The sequence below is a fragment of the Natator depressus genome, chromosome 9, assembly GCF_965152275.1.
Source record: "Natator depressus isolate rNatDep1 chromosome 9, rNatDep2.hap1, whole genome shotgun sequence".
NCBI lineage: Eukaryota > Metazoa > Chordata > Testudines > Cheloniidae > Natator > Natator depressus.
Window position 1 is genome coordinate 77,778,954 of NC_134242.1, and position 19,448 is coordinate 77,798,401.

At 41.9% G+C, this 19,448-nt stretch overlaps 1 protein-coding gene across 1 annotated transcript; it reads right to left on the minus strand.

The window, feature by feature from the left end:
* Positions 1 to 7,673: 7,673 nt before the first annotated feature.
* Positions 7,674 to 18,782, minus strand: YIPF6 (Yip1 domain family member 6). Its single transcript, XM_074964513.1, has 7 exons — positions 18,612 to 18,782; positions 17,357 to 17,485; positions 16,588 to 16,666; positions 16,130 to 16,172; positions 13,119 to 13,244; positions 12,844 to 13,001; positions 7,674 to 12,144 (listed from the first exon to the last, which is right to left on the minus strand). Exons 1-7 carry the CDS (start codon positions 18,765 to 18,767, stop codon positions 12,026 to 12,028), a joined length of 810 nt encoding a protein of 269 aa, XP_074820614.1. The 5' UTR covers positions 18,768 to 18,782; the 3' UTR covers positions 7,674 to 12,025.
* Positions 18,783 to 19,448: the final 666 nt, after the last annotated feature.

Sequence of the window (19,448 nt, forward strand, 5' to 3'; positions counted from 1 at the left end):
GCAGCCGGCTGAGGGCAAAACGGTTCTCACCTTTGCCTGCCCGGTTACTGGGCTGCCACCCTTCTAACTCAGAGGTCGGCAACCTATGGCAAGCTGATTTTTAGTGGCACTCTGATGCCAGCCTGTGGTTCTGGCCACTGGCCCCGCTCAGCCCGCTGCCAGCCGGGGTCTCGGCCGCTGGCCCCTTGCCAGCCAGGGTTTCGGCCGCTGGCCCCTTGCCAGCCCGCAGCCTGCCTGAATGAAAGGAACCTCTCTCTCCCAAAAGAAGATAATGTATTTACAGACATTGGAAAACTCAGCAAGGAAAAGCAAGGGCAAGGCTCACACTAAACTGATAAGATCTGCATTTTAATTTAATTTTAAATGAAGCTTCTTAAACGTTTTAAAAACCTTATTTACTTTACAGACAACAATAGTTCAGTTATATAATACAGACTTATAGAGGGAGGCCTTCTAAAAACGTTAAAATGTATTACTGGCACGCGAAACCATAAATCACGGTAAATAAATGAAGACTTGGCGCACCACTTCTGAAAGGTTGCCGACCCCTGCTCTAACTCTTGGCTGGAAACTGCTCTGGGGCACCTGGAACACGGGAACGAAGGTGAGAGAGGCGCTGCTGAACTAGAACCCCGGGTCTGCCCGCCAGGTCTGGAGAGTTCAGAATTTCAGGCCCCGGCCCCATCCCCTATCAGGGGCTCCGACAAGAAGCCTGCATTCCCCCAGGTCTGAGCTGGCTCTGTGCTTGGCGCGGAGAGCCCCGCCGCACCCTCCAGGAAAACGTGAACCCTTCCTCGGCAGCCAAGAGGGGGCATTATCTCAAGGGGTGAGCGACAGACTTCCAGCCTTTTCTTTTCCATCTACCCCACCATAAAGTTCTCCAAGCAGATGCTAATAACCAAAGCGCCCCTGGCGCTCCCCGAAATACGACCTGCAGCGGGTGGAGCTTCCCAGAGGCAGGCCGCTGGAATCAGAGCCGAGGGCAAGCCCCTGCCCCTGGGGCCTCTCCCCTGCGGCTCACGCAGAGACCCCGGAGAGCCAACCTTGCGCCTTTGCAAGAGCAGCGGATCCCGGCTGCCGCAGCCGGGTTCCTCCCGCCCCCTGCGCTGCTGCCCGGAGCGGAGCTGGCAGGTCGCAGCTGAGGGATGCGCGGCCGCTTCTCACCGCCCGCGGTCCGGCCATCGGCCCCCGGCGCCTGGCTGCATCTTCGCCCCGCGCTGCTCCCAGGCAGGGGCTTCCCCCGCTCAGCTGCCAGCCGCGGGAGCAGCCGCGGACGGGCTGGGGTCCCCCCGCCCTGCCATGACATCACCCTTCCCGGCTGCCACACGCCTACCTGGGGGAAGCCGTACACCGGGGGGAAGAGAGGAGGAGGAGAGCTTAACCCTTTCCTGCCCCGGCCGGGGAGGAGGGCTGCTGCTGGGCTCTCAGCGGCCCAGTTTTGCCACTGACTCGCTCGGGGGCAAGTAGCGCAACCGCCTTCGGCCTCATCTTCCCCGTCTGTAAAAGGGGTCTGCTGCTGGCGTGCAGCGCGCTGAAGGGGAAGCCTTGGAGCAGGGCGGGGCCTTGCTGCCCCCTGGCTCTTATGGAGGGGAGCTGCTTCCTGGTACAAAAAGCTCAGACCGCTTCAGCTGGGGCAGCTCATAGCCCTCAGGGGTCTGGGTTAGCCCAGCTTGCTAGGTGGAGATGTTGATCCTAAATCCCAGCCACCGCTGCTGGAAGGGGTGGAATATGGCTGTGGGGAAAATCCCCGGGTAGGTTGCCTCCTGGCCAGCGCTCCCTGCTGCCCAAACCATCTTATCACAAGATGCCTCCAGGCACAAGGGACAGAATTCTTGCTGCTACAGCAAGTCTGCCAGGGGAAAAGCCCCATTGGGATTCACCTGGTGGACCTGCAGAACACTCCCAAGTTCTGGGCCCCAGAGTGAGGGAAGAGGATCCAGCAATGCACTTAGATCTGGCTTCAGGGATTGACATACCTACCTTCTGCTGCTTTGGAGAGCAAGAGACTACTTGGATCCAGAATGCAAACAATGTTCTCTATAACAGAGGACTGTGCTACCCTTAGCTCCAAGGCCAGATTCTCAACTTTAAGCTACCTTTGCACCTCCTATGTTCTGGGGTGGAGTCAGAGCCCAATGTAAATTAGAGCAGCCTCTGCTCTAATTTACACTGAATCTGTCCACAGCCCCCAAGAGTGTATTCCAGGGGGGAGATCTGCTATTTTAGATCTCATCATGTTGTCAGAGCAGCTTACGTTACACCTCAGCACAGCAGAGCCTTAGGTCCCAAGGCTGAGGACCTGGGTTCTCCCACATGACAACACAAAGCACAACTGCTAGGTCACTTGGCTGACCCACAAGCTCCTACTAGAAGAGTTTGTTTAAAAGGTGGAACACACATGCACACTCCACACCCTTTGTGTTATCTCCCATTAGAATTGAGACAGAAAAGTCCAATTAGATCATTAACCCATGTCAATGCAAAGCTGCCCCAGGTAGTGCATTCCTAAGGGTTTTGTCTGGTCCAAACACGAATAACTCCCTCAGTGAGAACTGTGTTCCCTGGTTCTGGTCCAATTGACCTCATTGTGACCTAAATTTTCCTTTGCTCACTCTCATCACTTTCTTTCTACTAATTGAAACCCACCTGAAAGGGACACAGTCAACTTAGAGTTAGACTCTAAAAAGGGGTTAATTTTTGACCAGCTCTACCTTTGAGCAAAAGGGCAATTGAGGGTGGAGGGGGAGTGCTGAAAATATGTTCTGCTTTTTGGCCAGCTCTAGCTTGAAGTAGTTTCAGGTCTATCAATACCCTTATGCCCCTCCAAAACCCTTGCGGGTTTGACAGTCACATTTTCCTATTTTTAAAAATGCTTTTCCCTCTGCACTGTAGCAGCGGGAGAGACTCTCACAAACAACTGATAGTACGGGGCAAAAATGACAAGCTAACTCACTACACAGGGAAACTAGTGAAGCTGTCAATACCCAAACTGCTAACAAGTTCAAAAAGCGGAAAACTGAAAATGAGAGAATGACGCTGCTCTGGGATCTTTCTGTTCTGGTCATACCAGGTGTCACTTGTAACAACAGTAAGTGCAAACTTTCAGAATTTTCGCTTGCATTTTGTTTTCACTCACTTGTGAATTTCTCAGAAATTTTCCTTTGGCGCTGAAACATCACATGCTTGGTAGCAGGCCAAAGGTAAATGGGTTAGAAAATATTTCAGTCCCCAACCTGAAAACTGCCTATCTTAAAGAATTATTCAGATTTGTTTTGGAAAAAACATACGATGTGGGGTGAGATTTTCAAAGCTTTCTGCAGGATTTTAACCACACAACTCCCTCTACAATGGATGAGTGTAGTGTGATAGAACTTCCACACTGCTCTGAAAATTCCAACCATGCTAAATAACCACCAACTTCCTTAAAAGTATAAGTAGAGCTGGGCAAATATTGTAAACAAATTTCCAAGTATTAGTCCAGACTTTAAAAGAATTTGCTTTGACTGTAGTCACTTTCTGTGACTTTTCTAGCAAAACTAGTTTACTGATTAAAAAAAGGTTGAGAGGTAAATAGCAGGGTCCCCACAAGGATCTGAACGGGGACCGGTGCTGTTCAACATACTCATAAATGGTTTTGAAAAAGGGGTAAGTAGTGAGGGGGCAAAGTTTGCAGATGATACAAAATTATTCAAGATAGTGAAGTCCAAAGCTGACCACGAAGAGTTCCAAAGGAATCTTACAAAACTGGCTGACTGGGTGACAAAATGGGAGGTGAAATTCAATCTTGATAAAACCAAAGTAATCCACACTGGAAAACATAATCCCAACTATATATGCAAAATGACAGGTCTAAATTAGCTGTTACCACTCAAGAAAGAGATTGGAATCATTGTGGATACTTCTCTGAAAATATCTGCTCAGTGTGCAGCAGCAGTCAAAAAAGCTAACAGAATGTTAGGAACCATTAGTAAAGGAATAGATAAAACAAAATACCATAATGTTACTATATAAATCCATGGTAAACCCACACCTTGAATACTGTGTGCAGTTCTGGTCACCTCATCTCAGAAAAGATATTAGAATGGGATAAAGTACAGAAAAGGACAAAAATTATTAGAGGAACAGCTTCCATACAAGGAAATTAAAAAGACTGGTTTCAGAGTAACAGCCGTGTTAGTCTGTATTTGCAAAAAGAAAAGGAGTACTTGTGGCACCTTAGAGACTAACCAATTTATTTGAGCATAAGCTTTCGTGAAGTGAGCTGTAGCTCACGAAAGCTTATGCTCAAATAAATTGGTTAGTCACTAAGGTGCCACAAGTACTCCTTTTCTTTTTATTAAAAAGACTGGGATTGTTCCATTTAGAAAAGAGAGAACTAAGGGTGGATATGATAGTTATAAACCCATTAACGGTCTGGAGAAAGTGTTATTTACCACTTCACATAAACACAAGAACCAAAAGGTCACCCAATGAAGTTAACAGGTTTAAAACAACAAAAGGAAATACTTCTTCACATAATGCACAATTAGCCTGTGGAACTCATTGCCAGCGGATGTTGTGAGGCCAAACGTATAAACCAGAGTTCAAAATGAAATAAGTTCATGAAGGACAAGTCTCCCAATGGCTCTTAGCCAAGATGGTTAGTGACACAGCCCCAGGCTTTGGGTGTCCCTAAACCTCTGGCTGCTAGAAGCGGAGACTGGATAACAAGGGATGGGTCACTCAATAAGTTGCCCTGTTCTCATTCCCTCTGAAGCATCTGGCACCAGCCCCTGTCGGAAGACAGGATGCTAAACTAGATGGACCATTAGTATGATCTAGTAGGCCATTCTTATGTTCTTAGGAAAATAGGTTCTGTATTCTATTCCTAATTCCTGGGGGCATCAAATCCCCCTGACATATTCTTTGTTAGATTTAGTGACCTAATTTATCTATTTCTCTGTGTGATTCAAGATATCCTCAAAATAGTTTTCTCAGCTTGGAGACAAGGATTTTGCCCTTTACCCCTTCCCATCCTATCCGAAAACCACAAAAACATGGATTTCAAATACAGGCATTAGCAAAAAGCTTTTGACAGACTAATCTTGCTAACATTCCTTTTACTAATATGTAAAAAAAACATAGCAGCTTGCTACCAAATAGCAAATACTCCATAATCATAGTCCTATCTTTAAATCTGTCTAAGCAAAAGCTGACAGGTGGGCAGAAGTTTAGTACTAATTGCACAATTACTCTAATGTAATACCGATCATAAGATGCTGTGAGCCTAAAAGTGTCTTAAAATTATCACCCAAATGCAGTAATTATAACTCATTTGCTCAATTTTTCACCAAACCAGACCTTGCCAAGAGTAAAATTACATTAGTACTGAGCAATTACTGCAAAAATTGCAAAAGCAAGGCAAGCTATTGTGTTTAAGAACTTTAAAGGACTGAAGAGAAGACTGGAAGAAGTCTCTTCCATCTCTATGATTTTCTGCAAGAAATTTTATCTGATGTTGTATTGTTATGCATCACTTATGTTTTTTGTTGTTTTCTTTTTTAAAAAAATTCCCATTTAATCCTCCTCCAGTGACTTAGCATTTTGTTTAAAAAATACCCTGTTCCTTTTAAAATAAAATCTCTCAACTCTCCCCTCAAAATACAATAAATGAAGTTACAGAAGGGGGAAAATTGATAGAATCCATACAGTCAAACTCATTCAAATGACAGAGAATCTAGCAAGCTGGTCATTGCAGAACTCTAAATTCCATGTACTGCATTTCACGGCAGAGATAATGCTCACAAAATAGACTTGGAATGAAAGAACAGGCTGACACATGTTTCTTAAGTCTTTCTTGGGAGGTGTGAAAGGGGACTGTGAAGCACAGAGATGCAAATATTCATTTCTGTTCTTTATTGAGGCAATTAAATAGTAATTTCTTTTTAAAGGTAATGCTGCCCCCCTGTGGCCACTTGGGCAAGAATATTTTTCAAGTAAATCAGATTTGACATTAGCAGCATGGTACACACCATTTTGGAGGGCAAGTAGCTAACCACTGCTTATTTAACACTGATAATCCACATATAGGCATGGCAGCACAGCAAGTAGGAAGCACATCAAGAACGTAATATGTTTAGAGAGTGAAAAATGTGATTGTGTTGTTTCCCTAGTGCTAGCTCCCCAACAAGTGTGACTGGTACTTGGAATAGCATTTGCACTTTGTAACCTGAGGATAAACCACTACAGGTACTATATAAGTACACCTTTAGGTAGCTGGCTCAAATCCAAGCCAGTCTGGAGTAGCTGAAAGTCCTCATCCGGTTATTACTACCTGCCAGGTCTTTGCAGGCTAATAAGTAAGCACATGCTATTGTTACTTCCTCCTAGTTCAGTACCTGATTCAAACACAGTAGCGATTAGACATATATGCATGTTTTGTGCCTGTTGCATGACCATTAACAACAGTTAGCCCCTCAGGAAGTAAGTAGTTCTTTGGCTGAAGGAATACAGCTCTTAAAAAGGTAATTTAGTTCCATATACAATTTTATCTGCTTGGAAGGGAAGTTATTACAGGGCTAATCAATGCAGTAAGGAGATTCAGCATGAAGAGTGGGTTACCTATGCCTTGTAACATGGCCTGGCTGTACAATCATGCAGTGAGAAATATCAATAATAGAAATGTGCATCTAAGAGATTATTAATCTTTTAAAACCAGATATGGATGAATTCATTCCCAAGTCTTTCATTAGAAATATGGGTAACTCCTAATAATAGCTCAGTAAGTTATACTAAAAAGCAGGAGTTCTACAGTACCAAACAGGGTCACATTACGACAAAAAGTTACAAGTGGAAAAGCTCCCTCATTGCCCATGTCTTGAGAGACTACACATTAGTGTTGGTATGTTTTCAGTGAATCAGGGACAACAGCAAATTACTCCTGCAAAATAACTGAAATTAGGTTCTTTGTTTCCTGATGTTCATACTGGTAGGGACCATGATCAGCTGCATTCAAGGACACTGAAAGTTTAGTAACCCTTTCACCTGAAGAAGCCTATGTGAGTGGACAGGTGTGAGAGGGGCACAGAGTAAGCAGTAGCAGAACCAGTATGGATCAGGATCAGACGGAGTACAATTATTAAACCAACCCACAGAAGTGTTAACAGAGTGCCCTAATGGGAGCTGTGTTCCTCCCCTAATATAGGAGGTTTTTAGTACAGTGAATAGGATAAGTCCTGCTAGGACTTTTTCTCCTCTGCTTTGCACCTGGGTGTGTACACATGTGAAAACGGGGTCCAAAATACCACCATGTCAGAATTCACCAGTTACTTATACCCATGGGAGCATTTTACAAGCACAAAACCCAAGCCAATGGAGAAAGAAGAAGTGCTTCTTTCCCCATCCTTCCTTAATTCAGACCATCTTCCCTGAAGACCACATAAAACTCATGTTCCTTTGGACAAAGGCTGGATAGGATTTCCTTTAGAGCCTGTCACAAGAATGTTCTCGGCCCCATAGGTAGCTGCTGTGTTCCCTCCCAGGTCCTGATAGCTCAGGTTGCATAATGCTTACCATAAAGACTGTCCAAGTTGGCATTTAAAAAAATATCATAGAGAACTGCCAGCTAACATAGATCTTAGAGTGCAGTCAGCAGTACAGCACATACACTACTTTCAAACCACACAGTGTCCTTTTCAGTATTTTAATATATTACTTTAAAATTTAACAAATAATTTACATGTTCTCTTTTTCACAGGTCCAGTAGGTATAAGGGAAGAAGACTGAACTTAATTCAGATTCAAAGGGGTTTTCAAAACGTACAAGTGAAACTGCCAAAGTTTGAGTGGGAAAAGAATACCGGTTTATGCATCAGAAGAGCATCTGCTTTCACTACAGAAAAATTATACATTTCATTAAGGCAAAAAGTCTACTCTACTCCCCACACCCTGACCTTCCCCTCTCCCCATCACCAGCGTTAAAATGGAAAAAGAGACACTGTTCCCCTTGGTAAGTAAGAGAGCAAATGACCATATGCATCCTCAAACCATAAACAAATAAATATTGTGCTTATATGGATTAACTGTACACATTCTTTTGGAAGAATACAAAGATATAAGCCAGATACAATGGCTATATGATTTACAATCAGATAACCATGTTGAAAGTAAATTTAGAACCACTCAATATATGTTACCCCGGACTACTCATACAATGCTGCAATTTTGAAGGAACATAGTCAACTGGAATTAGTTTCTAAAGATAAATTAGAAGTAGGGGCAGGTGTTACACCTGCCCATATTTGTGATTTTAGAGTTACATTTTCCTATTTTAAAATCTTGACCTCCACCCAAATGCTGTGGAAACAATCAACTTAAACAGCGGTAAGCTAACTGTACACAAAATGCTGTCAAATTTTATTCAGCTACAGTCATATTTGTACCTGCTGTTAATAACAAAAAAGGCTTCAGACAGAAGTGTGATTTTTTTTCAGTTGCTGGTATCCCTTTAAGTGTGTCCCCAAACCTCACAAAGAGAAGAACTGCTGCACAAACATAAAATTTCAATCATAACATGTTGTGAACAATACATGAAGAGTGCAAACCTTGTCTCTCCATCTGACAGATGAACATCTGTAGCTTTATCTGTCCACATATTAGTATGGAAACATTTTATCAGTAGGTACTTCAGGTTACCCATAACTATTTTAGGTGTATTTTAACTACAGCAAACATGAGTAATGTGTGCGTCTTGGATAAGTCACTCCAGAACACATACATTTCGGACATCACAATCAAACTCTTAAGATGGAAAGTCCTCAGGCTATAGTAATATCTTTGATCTATAATCAGTCAAGTTCCTGTTCACAAGAATCATAGAAAATTAGACTAATTTTAGCTTCTAGCTCTTATGAATTGAAATAAAAATCAACAGAAAGGAGCAACTGTGGAGCCATACAACTTGATGCCCATATTCAGGGCTGCTTGCCTTCTCAGCATATTTTTTCATAAGATAAGGCTTTGTTTACAAAAAGGGTTAGACTTTCAAAAATACAAACATTTCCCTTCCTCCTTCAATAGACCAAGACAGATATGCAGACAAGCTTCTTCAGAACAGAAGATAATGCTGTACAGAGAATTGTTTTTAAAGGGGTTTTTTTTTTTTTTGCATACTTAAAGTACACTGGTATCAACAGGGGAATTTAGTGCAGTTGGGTGGATTTACTGAAACAATGAACTGTAGCAACTAGAAGCAGTGATGCTTTTAATAAAAATGTTGATTTATTCAACAGGAAGCATGAAACTTCAGAATATATACAGTTCCTCACCTGCATCCTGTTGTACACGGCTATAGACTTTAAGGAGTTATGCTTTCTAAGCAGGTGTATCTGAATTTATAGACTTTACTGCTTTGAAAGGGAGCAGTTTCCACACTAAAGGAATTACTGCTACCAGCCAAAAGTTACACCTTCACTGTATCACCAGAACGTTTTCCCCTACCCCTTTTCATGTTAAAAACTCTGTAGACTAAAAACCCTATAATGGCTACTTTTAAATGATTAAATCAACAAAAATAACCTTCCTCCTCCAGTCATAACCTAAGAGCAATATATTAATTCTCATAGAACAAGCCACCTTGAAGCTCAGAAGTAAACAAAATAAAGCATGAATGGAGGATTTTAAACCATGCTTCTCACAACATTTGTAGTTTAAATTAAAAACTCCTCTTTCCTGGCAACTGTCCCCTCTCAAGGAGATATTGATAAATTACGTTATTTATTTTAAAGAAATTCGTATCTAACAGTTTAAATCATAAGAGACACTGGAAAAAAAATCTTTCAGAAAAGATTGACTTTCTGGAAAGTGTGCACAACTAGGTTTTGATTATGTAATTCTTACTCTTATGAACAATGCCATTGATCTCGATGAGGGTACTCATTTGAGTAGAGAAATGAGTAACTGGACCCAAAGAGTCTAATTTTAATGATCTAACAGATTTGCTATCTTTTTCACTTGCCTAAGATATTTGTTTTTAACATCTTATAAAGTGCACTTGATTTAACTGGACTGAAAAGGTGAACTGCACAGCTTTAAAAAAAAAAATATACAAAGCCATTTCACATCCCATATCAGTAACAATTTGAGTATGAACTAAAAAATGCACCATTGCATACTTGAAATGCATACTTTAATCTGAATACTTACAGCTCCCTCAGCAGCAAATGAATATAGCAAAAGAAAGGCAGTAAATGAAGCTGTCTGCTCCGCAAACTCGCTGATGTCAACTACTGCAGACAGGAAGAAGCAGGAGCCCCAGGTCTTTGCAGGGAGTAACTAAATCAGTTTTCTCCACACCCTTTGTGCCCGCCAAACATGAATTAATTTCTTACAATCTACAGTCAGTGATTTGGGATCCTAAATATGTGTGTATACGAGTGTTTAGAAAGAGATCTGCACTTTATATTTAAAAATAAAACTAAGTATATTTACATCAAATAGGATCTGACTAGTCAATTTCAGGACTATTTTGCATCTACTACTACATAAGAAAGCGTGAAATTATGTTCATCTTTAGAATTAACTATATATTTGAACAGCAACTTTTTCCCCCCTACCTCCACCCCAAGTTTTGATGTTTTGCAGCTCTCCTCATGTGTTGCTTACTATGCAACACAAATAACCTCTGTGTGACTCTCAAAGAGTACCTATGCCAGATGTTATCTTTGTGTATCTGTATCAGCTTCTGCAGGTATGGAACAGGCATGTACACGTAGCACATATTTGAAGGAAGATTCTATCCCCTTTTATAAATATTCAGTCTAAATATACAGAAGTTTCTTATTTCCCCCTACCAAAAGCAGGAGCCATATGCACAAAATACTAACATTTATGTGGAAATGCCATCCTTCTAAACAACCAATAAGTTACTCTAAGCAATTAAGCACCAGATCCCCATATTAGTTCAGAGCAGCCAACACCTTCACTTATGGACCATTTAATTCATTCCTCCATCCTAAATATAACAGGTTTGAGTCCTTGTTTTGTATGCTAATCGGCAAACGTCTCAAGTACCAAAAATTCAGTTCACTCAGTAGGAATGCATTGCAGCGATGGTATACTGCTCTCCAACTGCCCAATTCTCTGTTCAAAAGTTGTAGAGTGATAGCTGGGCAATCAGTGCCATCACCTTCAAAGTAAAGAATCTGAAGCCTTCCTCTGGACTTTGACATTCTGACTTTGTGTTACCAAAGGGGAATTTGTAAGTGTCCAGTGCAAACACCATCTCCTTGTGAAATTGTATGGATCAGTTAGTGTCAAACTAGTATTTGAGACATTTAGTTTGTGAACTGTTTCCAACACGCATGAAATGACTGAAGTGCATAAGTGCACAAGAGCAGTTTGCATCAGTGTGAACAGAAACAGCTCCCTTCAGACATGCTCTGACAATGAAACGAATGGAGCAAACATGCGTATTTTTGCTGAGACCTGAAATTTGATCTGAAAAGGAAAAATTATTGCCTGTGATGTACTTTGTATAGATTTCACCTCTTTGCACATCTAGGAAAGAGTCAGGATTTAGATACCCTTCTTCCCATGGGTCAGCAAATGTGTTCTATTATTCACAGGGCAATATTCAATTTTAAAGAGAACTCCAAGCATGAACGGGAATTCTGCTAAGCCAGACAGTTATTACCTAGTCTTCAGTTATCAATCTTCTTGAAGTTCCAAGATAGGATTTTATCCTCTCCATTCTCATGGAAACTGCCTTCCTTTGTCTGCATTCCTCTCTTCTCAGACTGGGCATTTTTTATTTATACTAAACAGCAGGATTAAATAAAATTCAGTAGCTGGATTTCAGTATCTTTCGAGCAACTGGCTCCTTGTATATCTCATTCTTAGAAATGATGAATGCTTCAGCTCTCTGGCTTTATCCCATAGCCTGCTTTTTTACAGTATGCAAGATCTATGCATTGGAGATAAAGCCCACAAATTAACAGCAGTATTTATGAAAACTTCCAGTTCTCTGTGCAGTCTCTGTTGATCCCTCATCACTGATGTGTAAAGGTGAGAATCATCCAGCTGATAACAAAGTAGAAGAGGAAGATGGGGTAAACAACAAGAGCCTTCCGATTTGGAGGCTGGCTGTCTGCCAGAAAGGCTGTGGATGCTGGTGACAAAGAGAGAGAACACACTTGAAATGTGCACAAAGCTAAAAGATTTTCAAACTGAATCAGAAACCAGTAAATGCTGCTAAATTAGGATCTCCTGTACATTTAAAGGTGAAGGGAAAAGCTATAATAAAGAGAAGGCTCCTACATTTTGTGCTGAAGATATTTCTCCCCCTCACCACTTGTATGTCTTCCTTTTTCAGTTGGAAAGGAAACATTTAGAGGATGTTACATGCCAGGCAACATATTTTCAAAATAAGACTAGCACAAATACTGCAAAAATGTTTACATTAAGTAAGTGTTTTCCAGTGGTATTTAACATGGGGACTTTATTTCCTGGCCTAATACTCCTATGTTGGTGTAATATACTGTTCTTCTCCTCTTCAAAAGCAACATATTATAGCAACCCTTCCTCCAGGCAAGAAATGCTAACTGCAGAGCAAATGTGAGTCTGTCAACTTGGCTTTGACCATGAGAATCAGCTGGGGCATGGGGAAGGGCAGACTCCCTTTCACCTCAAGGGCTGAGAGTGCTGCTTCCACAAAACCTCACCAACTTGGAGAACCCAAACCATGATCTCTTCTTGACCCGTGCCACCAGCAGACTGCCTGGCAGGCCCACCTTTCTTAACAGAAAAAGCACTAAACTCTTAATTCCTTTGCATCCATGATACAGTTCTGTTGCTAAAACTTCCTTACCTAGGGTTGACCAGCCAAACATAGCCATCACTACAACAAGTCGCACAATGAAGCTGACAGTCCCCGAGCTTGCTAGTAGTACCAGCCTGCACACGAGCATAGCCACTGTCAGAGGCAGGACACAGTAACCCAGGACACAAAGGCTCTGAAAAAAAGATCTAGAAGGGGGCAAAGGGAGATGGAGGAAGACAGAGAAGGAAGTTGTGTCTGAGTAACAAAAATGTTAATCCACACACTAGAGCATTTTCATTGCTATTGTTCATATGGATACTCACATGGTTCCTCCAAGCAGTTTTGAGTTTAGTGTAATGACAACTGCTCCAAACCAGATGATAACAAAGACCTCAGCAAACTGGGGACCTCCATCTTCTTTACTGTCTGCTGACCCTCCCTGAAGCATCCTGAGGCAGAGAACAGAGGAAAATACTAGATGATCACAGGGCAGTAACTTTATTTCATGTTTTATTTCTAACATCTGTATTAAGCTTAAGAGATGATGACTCTCAGGTAGGTTGGAGGCAAATTTCTCTTTGTTTATTATTTATCATGTTTATAGCATGATCAGTTCTGTACAAAAGAGAAGACGACAACTCCTGCCCCATGGAGTTTATAGTGCAAGTTAGACAGACAAAGATACTTCAGTAATACGATGATGGAGGCTATACAACAGTGGATGGTCAAAGGAAGGTCACATCTTGAAGTGGTATGGAGGATTTGTTTATTTTTAAACAGATTTGGATGCACTGCTTACTTAGAGATTACCAACAGATACATTAAGAAAGGTTTTGAATGAGACAGAACTGATGCACAAAGCTAAGGAAAGTCAGAAGGGCAGCACAGAAGAAGGTATGAATGTGGTAGTAATGGACTTTGTCCCATAGATCAACAAGCACTTTCCAAAGATGGGTTTTATTCCCATTTTACAAGTGATTTACCCAAGGAGAAACAATGAGTCAGTAGAGTTACAAGCAACAGAACGCAAGTCTCCTGATTTGGAATCCTGAGTTCTATCCACTGAACCACAATATGGAGGGACTAAAAGTGAAGCTTGGACAGATGAAACAAATGTGACCGAATTGAAAGGTATGCCGTTTAAAAAAAAAAATCATTTCTCTAAAAGATTTTAACTACAACTGTTACGTGTAATACCCAAGATTACAACAACTGAAAGATGAGAAAAATTAGTTAATTTGCTCCACAGGTTCTTTACTTTGTGCAGTTGACAGTACTTTATGTCTAATCAATTTCTGTTTTGTTGATGTAGATCTTTTGCATTACCACTTTTTTAAAAAAAAATAGGAAAATGCAACTTAAAAAAAACCCAACAAATTGGCCAGGGAGACTCAGGAGCAGGTGTAACTAGTGTAATTGGAATGAGGATCACAAAGGTTTTATTACACTGTTCTGGCAGCGTAAGGATGCCTTAGTGTAAACGAGAATCTAAAGTACATATATTTAGATTACTATTACTTTACCCCTATTACTTTAGTAGCCAAGCACTTTACAATCTTTAATGTATTTATCCTCACAACATTCCTGCAAAGTAGTGAAATACTATTAACTATCTTAAGGTGGAGAAATGAGACACAGAGACTAAGTGACATGCCCAAGGTCACACAAGCAAAGCAAGGAATTGAACCTGGATCAAAAGATAAAAAGGAGAGGTCAGAGACGGAAAACAGGTAACCGCCACCATTTTGGCTGTCACCAGGGACTGAACCATGGATTTCTGAAAAATTTGCAGAGACTCGTTCTGGACAGTGCCTTTTACTATGTTTGTACAGTGCCTATCACAAGGGGGCCCTAATCTGGTTGAGGCTTCTAGGTGCCACTGCAATATAAATAGCAATGTCAAAACTACTTTCAATATTACTAGATGTCAAGTAGATTATGCTCTTTCAACATAGTTAGAATCTGATAGGGAATATACTGAAGACAGTATCTGATACACACCTTTTAGTTCCAGATGCCTTCAGATCATTTAAAGTAACTTACTTTTGGGGGTAAATTAATTCCTACCTCATTGGAATGAGGAAAGTAATTAGTGTTCACAATACTTTGCAAATATGAAATGCTAAGTGATGTATTCTTAGAGTATTGCTACATTAAACATGTATTCTGCAGTAGGACCCAGAAGGCCTAATCCAGATTGGGGTCACATTGTGTTGTATGCCTAGCTCATACATGGTCCATGCCCTGAAAAAATTACAGCCAAGATGACAAGTTAAATGAATGGAGGAAGACAGTCAACTATATACAATTTTTATGTACATGCACATTTATTTTACCATAGATAAAAAGTAAATTATCCCCATGGTGGGTTTGTTTGTTTTTTCCAACACACAACATTGGTCAGGTGAAAAGGGGAACAGTCGATAGCTATAGCTTCCAGACCATTAGTACAACTCATGGATGACTTAGTACTGCAGCTGTATATATAAAAGGAAAAGTGATATAGTAACTAGGTTTTTTTTAGAATAGTATCCAACAGTTATGCCTTATGGATCATCACTCTTTGCTGCAAAAGTTAAGGATGGTGTTATTTTAACCAGGAGAATCAAAACCTTGCTCTTGTTTGTCTTTTCATATCCCATACAGATTTAAAACTGACTGCCTTAGGGATCTATAACTCAACCATGTTGTGCAAGGTGCAAATAGAAACTTATTCTAATATATAAGCTTGCCCCATGGGATATTGCCTCCTGATTCAACCATGCTAACAGCATTTTAAAAGTCAAAAGAAGAGATTAAGGCTTTCGTGCTTTACAATTATGCAGCAAAATAAAAACAATTGAGCAGACTTTCAGTAGCGTAAGTTTGCTTTGGAACTGCCCTCAGTTGTATTTTGAAATGACAAATGGGTAACAAAAAAAACAAACAAACAAACCCAGAGTTTTCATATCACATGAGTGTCTCAGTATGGAGGAGCAACAAAGCTTGCATTTCTCTTTCTGGATAACGCATATAAAATGCGGAACATTTAGCCCAAAGAATACTTGCTGTACACACTAAAAATCAAGAATTACCAGGACCTCTGTAGTTTTCAATATAATTTATCCCCAAGACAGCAGGGCTAGACAGGAATAATTTATTACCTACATTTACCCTAAAATCCCAAATAAAAAGAGAGGACCTTCATAAGTTTAGGGTTTTAGAGAGTCAATTCCTCATATAAGTTTCACCATTAATATCTGTAGCACACCAGCCTAAGCACTAGAGTAACCTGACCATGACATGTCTGAAATTCCCTCCACCATTCACACATAGAAAGATAACAGGTACTTACAGTGCAAGTGACACACACAGCACCAAAGGACCCCAAAGATCCCCTGTAGAGAAAGAAACAGAATGACATCAGATACTGATGTTCAGAACAGTATCTCTCTAGCAAAAAAGAGTATTAAAGCAGCCCAGCGTACCCCTTTTCCAGTTCCCAATCCCAAAATTGTCATAGCTAACATGTGGTGTCATATACTGTATATAAAGATGCATTCAAATTAAGAACGTCTGGACTCATTCTGATAAACAGTTCACTTTAAAGAGATGTCAGTGTTGTTCTGCCTCTTCACACAACTGCCTCATTTGCTTTTGTTATTCTGTAACTTGCAGAGAAATAACATATGGCTATTCTATTTTCCAGATATTTCATTAAAGCAAAGACTTCGTCCAACCCATGCAGTGACTTTTAGGAATATTTGTCTTGTAATGTTGGTCTTCCCAAGATTTAGAAAATCTGATACGTACAGTCTCTAAGGAGCGCGCTGCTCTTTTTGGGATACATGACATGCACAAATTTCTTTCCAACTGCCTTTAGATCTCGCATCTGAAACACACAAATGACATCTCTAGTACACCATTTCACAGGTATTAAAGTGTTAACAAAATGAAGGGGGAAATACTTTTGCAAGCTATAAATCATAACACAACACTGATATTAAATCAAGAGATATTTGGGTCAAATGCTTTCTATAGCATGCCTTATAATGGTATAAAAATTAGATTCACAGCAACCAATAACTGGATAATAGTCCCAGTGCATGAAATTAGCTAGATTCCTCTTTTCATAACATCCAGCTAATAATGTTATTTGTTTGCTGCTCCAAGAAGAGGAGATTTCATTATCCGGCTAATTCCTCATCCCTGCTTGATGCCCTGGCAACTACAGAAATTTTCAGTGGGTCACAGAGAACAAATTTGAGGATTTTTATGTTTGTAATCCAGATTCCTTGCCCAAAATAGTTTGTTTTGTAAAATTTTGAATTTTAAAATTTACAACCAATTACAAAGCAAGAAAACCAACATTTGTGGTATTTCGCCCAAGAGATCAGAAAAACTTCATGTGTTATCACAGACACAGTAAAGCAGTTGTTTACAACCTTTTTTCATTTGCAGACCCCAAAAAATTTCAAATGGAGGTGCAGACCCCTTTGGAAATTTTAGACATAGGCTGCGGACCCCCAAGGGTCCACAGCCTACAGGTTGAAAACCACTGCAGTAAGGGATATAAACTCACAATAGTATCTTTAACAGGTTCATCCAATGTGGAGTAGTCTTCATCAGGGGAGTGAGATCCAACAGGAACTGTGATCTCCCCTTCCACTGGAATATCTTCTGATATTGACACATCTGAGAGACCTGCAAACTAATCGTTTAACGTTTTTTTAATACAGAAAATAGCTGATGTTTGCCTAGAAATTTTTGTGCAGAGTATAAAGAGAGTAATGAGCAATCTACTTTACAAACAGAATATTTAAATAAGTATTCTAGTAGCAGCCTCCCTATTTCAAACAATTCACAACTAAGAGGCAAGCCACAATGTGTGAGCAGGAGGGACCATAATTACAATCAAAGGTTATTTTCTTCTCCTATCAATAAACCCCAAGTACTCCCTCCCCTGTTACCTTATGACTTGCGTTTGTCCTTATTTACATTGTAAGCTCTCTGGGTCAGGCTACAAGATTTGTCTATGTCCTGTAAAGAGCTGTGTACATTGATGGTGCTATATAATTTTATAATATTGACAGCAATGCATTTAGCACAGCATGAAAGCAGGGACCACTGTGAAGTGAACAATATACACATATCCATATCCCTAGCATATACTACAGAGATGAAGCACCAAATGAAGTGTATGTGGTGAATAATACATTTCTCCACTACTAACAGCCGTAACAGGATTTTTACACCTATTGTTGAATGATGCAAGCAAATAAGGAGTAGCCTGGTCTGCTCTGAAGGGAAGCCTGTTCAGGAGAGCCTATAAAGGGATCTGCAAAGTGCCCAAGGAAAGTTTCTAAAATAATACTATTGCTGTGCTTGACTCTAGCATCTATCATGGGGGTGGGGGGGAGAAGAGTGACAATTATTTAAGCCTTCCCCCTCATCCCCTCTACGCCCATGAGTTAGTGCAACTGTCTCCAAGTTACAGGTGAAGAAACTGAGGCACGGAAAAGCAGAGTAGCTTTCTCAAGGTCTCTCAGAAAGTCAGTGGCAGAAATGGGAAACACACCTGCCCCATTCGAACCACTGGACTCCTCTTTCCCCCAAGCCCAGGACAAATCCCAGGAATCCATGAGCCACCCACAACCTCTAGACCCTCCCCCTCAGCTCAACCGCTGAGCTGAACCCCACGCCCCAGCCAGGAACAGAACCCAGGAGTCCGGGCACCCCCCCTTCGCAGCTCTGGCCCCTCCACCCAGGCGTGCCGGGTCTCCCCCATACCTCCCACCGCCGGGAAGGGCCGGGCCACGCCCCGACTCCTTTCTTACCAGCGGTTTCGCGGCTCCCCCAGACCTACTCTCCTCTGCCTCCGCCATCTTGGCCCCGCTACCCCAGCTGCTGTTGATGCGACGTGGAGACGGATCCACTGCGTCATAGGCCCGCGCAGCGCGCGTAGAGATTGCGTCACTCGCCCGAGTATCCATGGCAACACTGGACCCAGCCGCCTGAGGGGCGGCTGCGGAACAGCCGAGACTTAAAAGGACAGACGCAGCCGACTTAAGTGGGGGAAGGGGACATAGCGCGAAGCCTCGCCTCTTAAAGGGCCACACGCACCCTCACAAAGGAGAGTTCTCAGTCTCTGGCATTAACCCCCCCCCCCCCCGCCACACACCCACACATATATTCAGGGGCACGATCCCCGCATGGAGGGTCTGCAGGGAAGCTGTCTATAGGCACATGCAATGCAAAGTACCCTTGGGTCCCCCACTCTAATCTGCCATACTCAGGGCCCTACCTCTATGGGGCCCTTTGCAGGTCACAAGCTAGCTGGATGTCCTGCATGCCCGAGAGGGGAAGGCAGCTCACTCCTCCCTGTGCACACTCTTCCCACTTGGGATACAGCACTGGGGGGACTGCAATCTATCTGGGGTCCGAGTGGCCCCCAGGGGAGAGCAGAGAAAGTGGGGGTGCCTTGGAATCGGGGCAGGCAGCTTGGCACGCAATAGCAGTGCCATACTCTGTGCTGGATGAGGTGTGTCAGGATGAAATGACCCACCTCATCCAGCTCACGAGAGCTGGGGTTGAGAAGGACGTAGTGGAAAGATTCATGCCTTGTATTATCCACCCAGCTATCTCGAGTGCCCATCACCGCAGCATCCCACCCA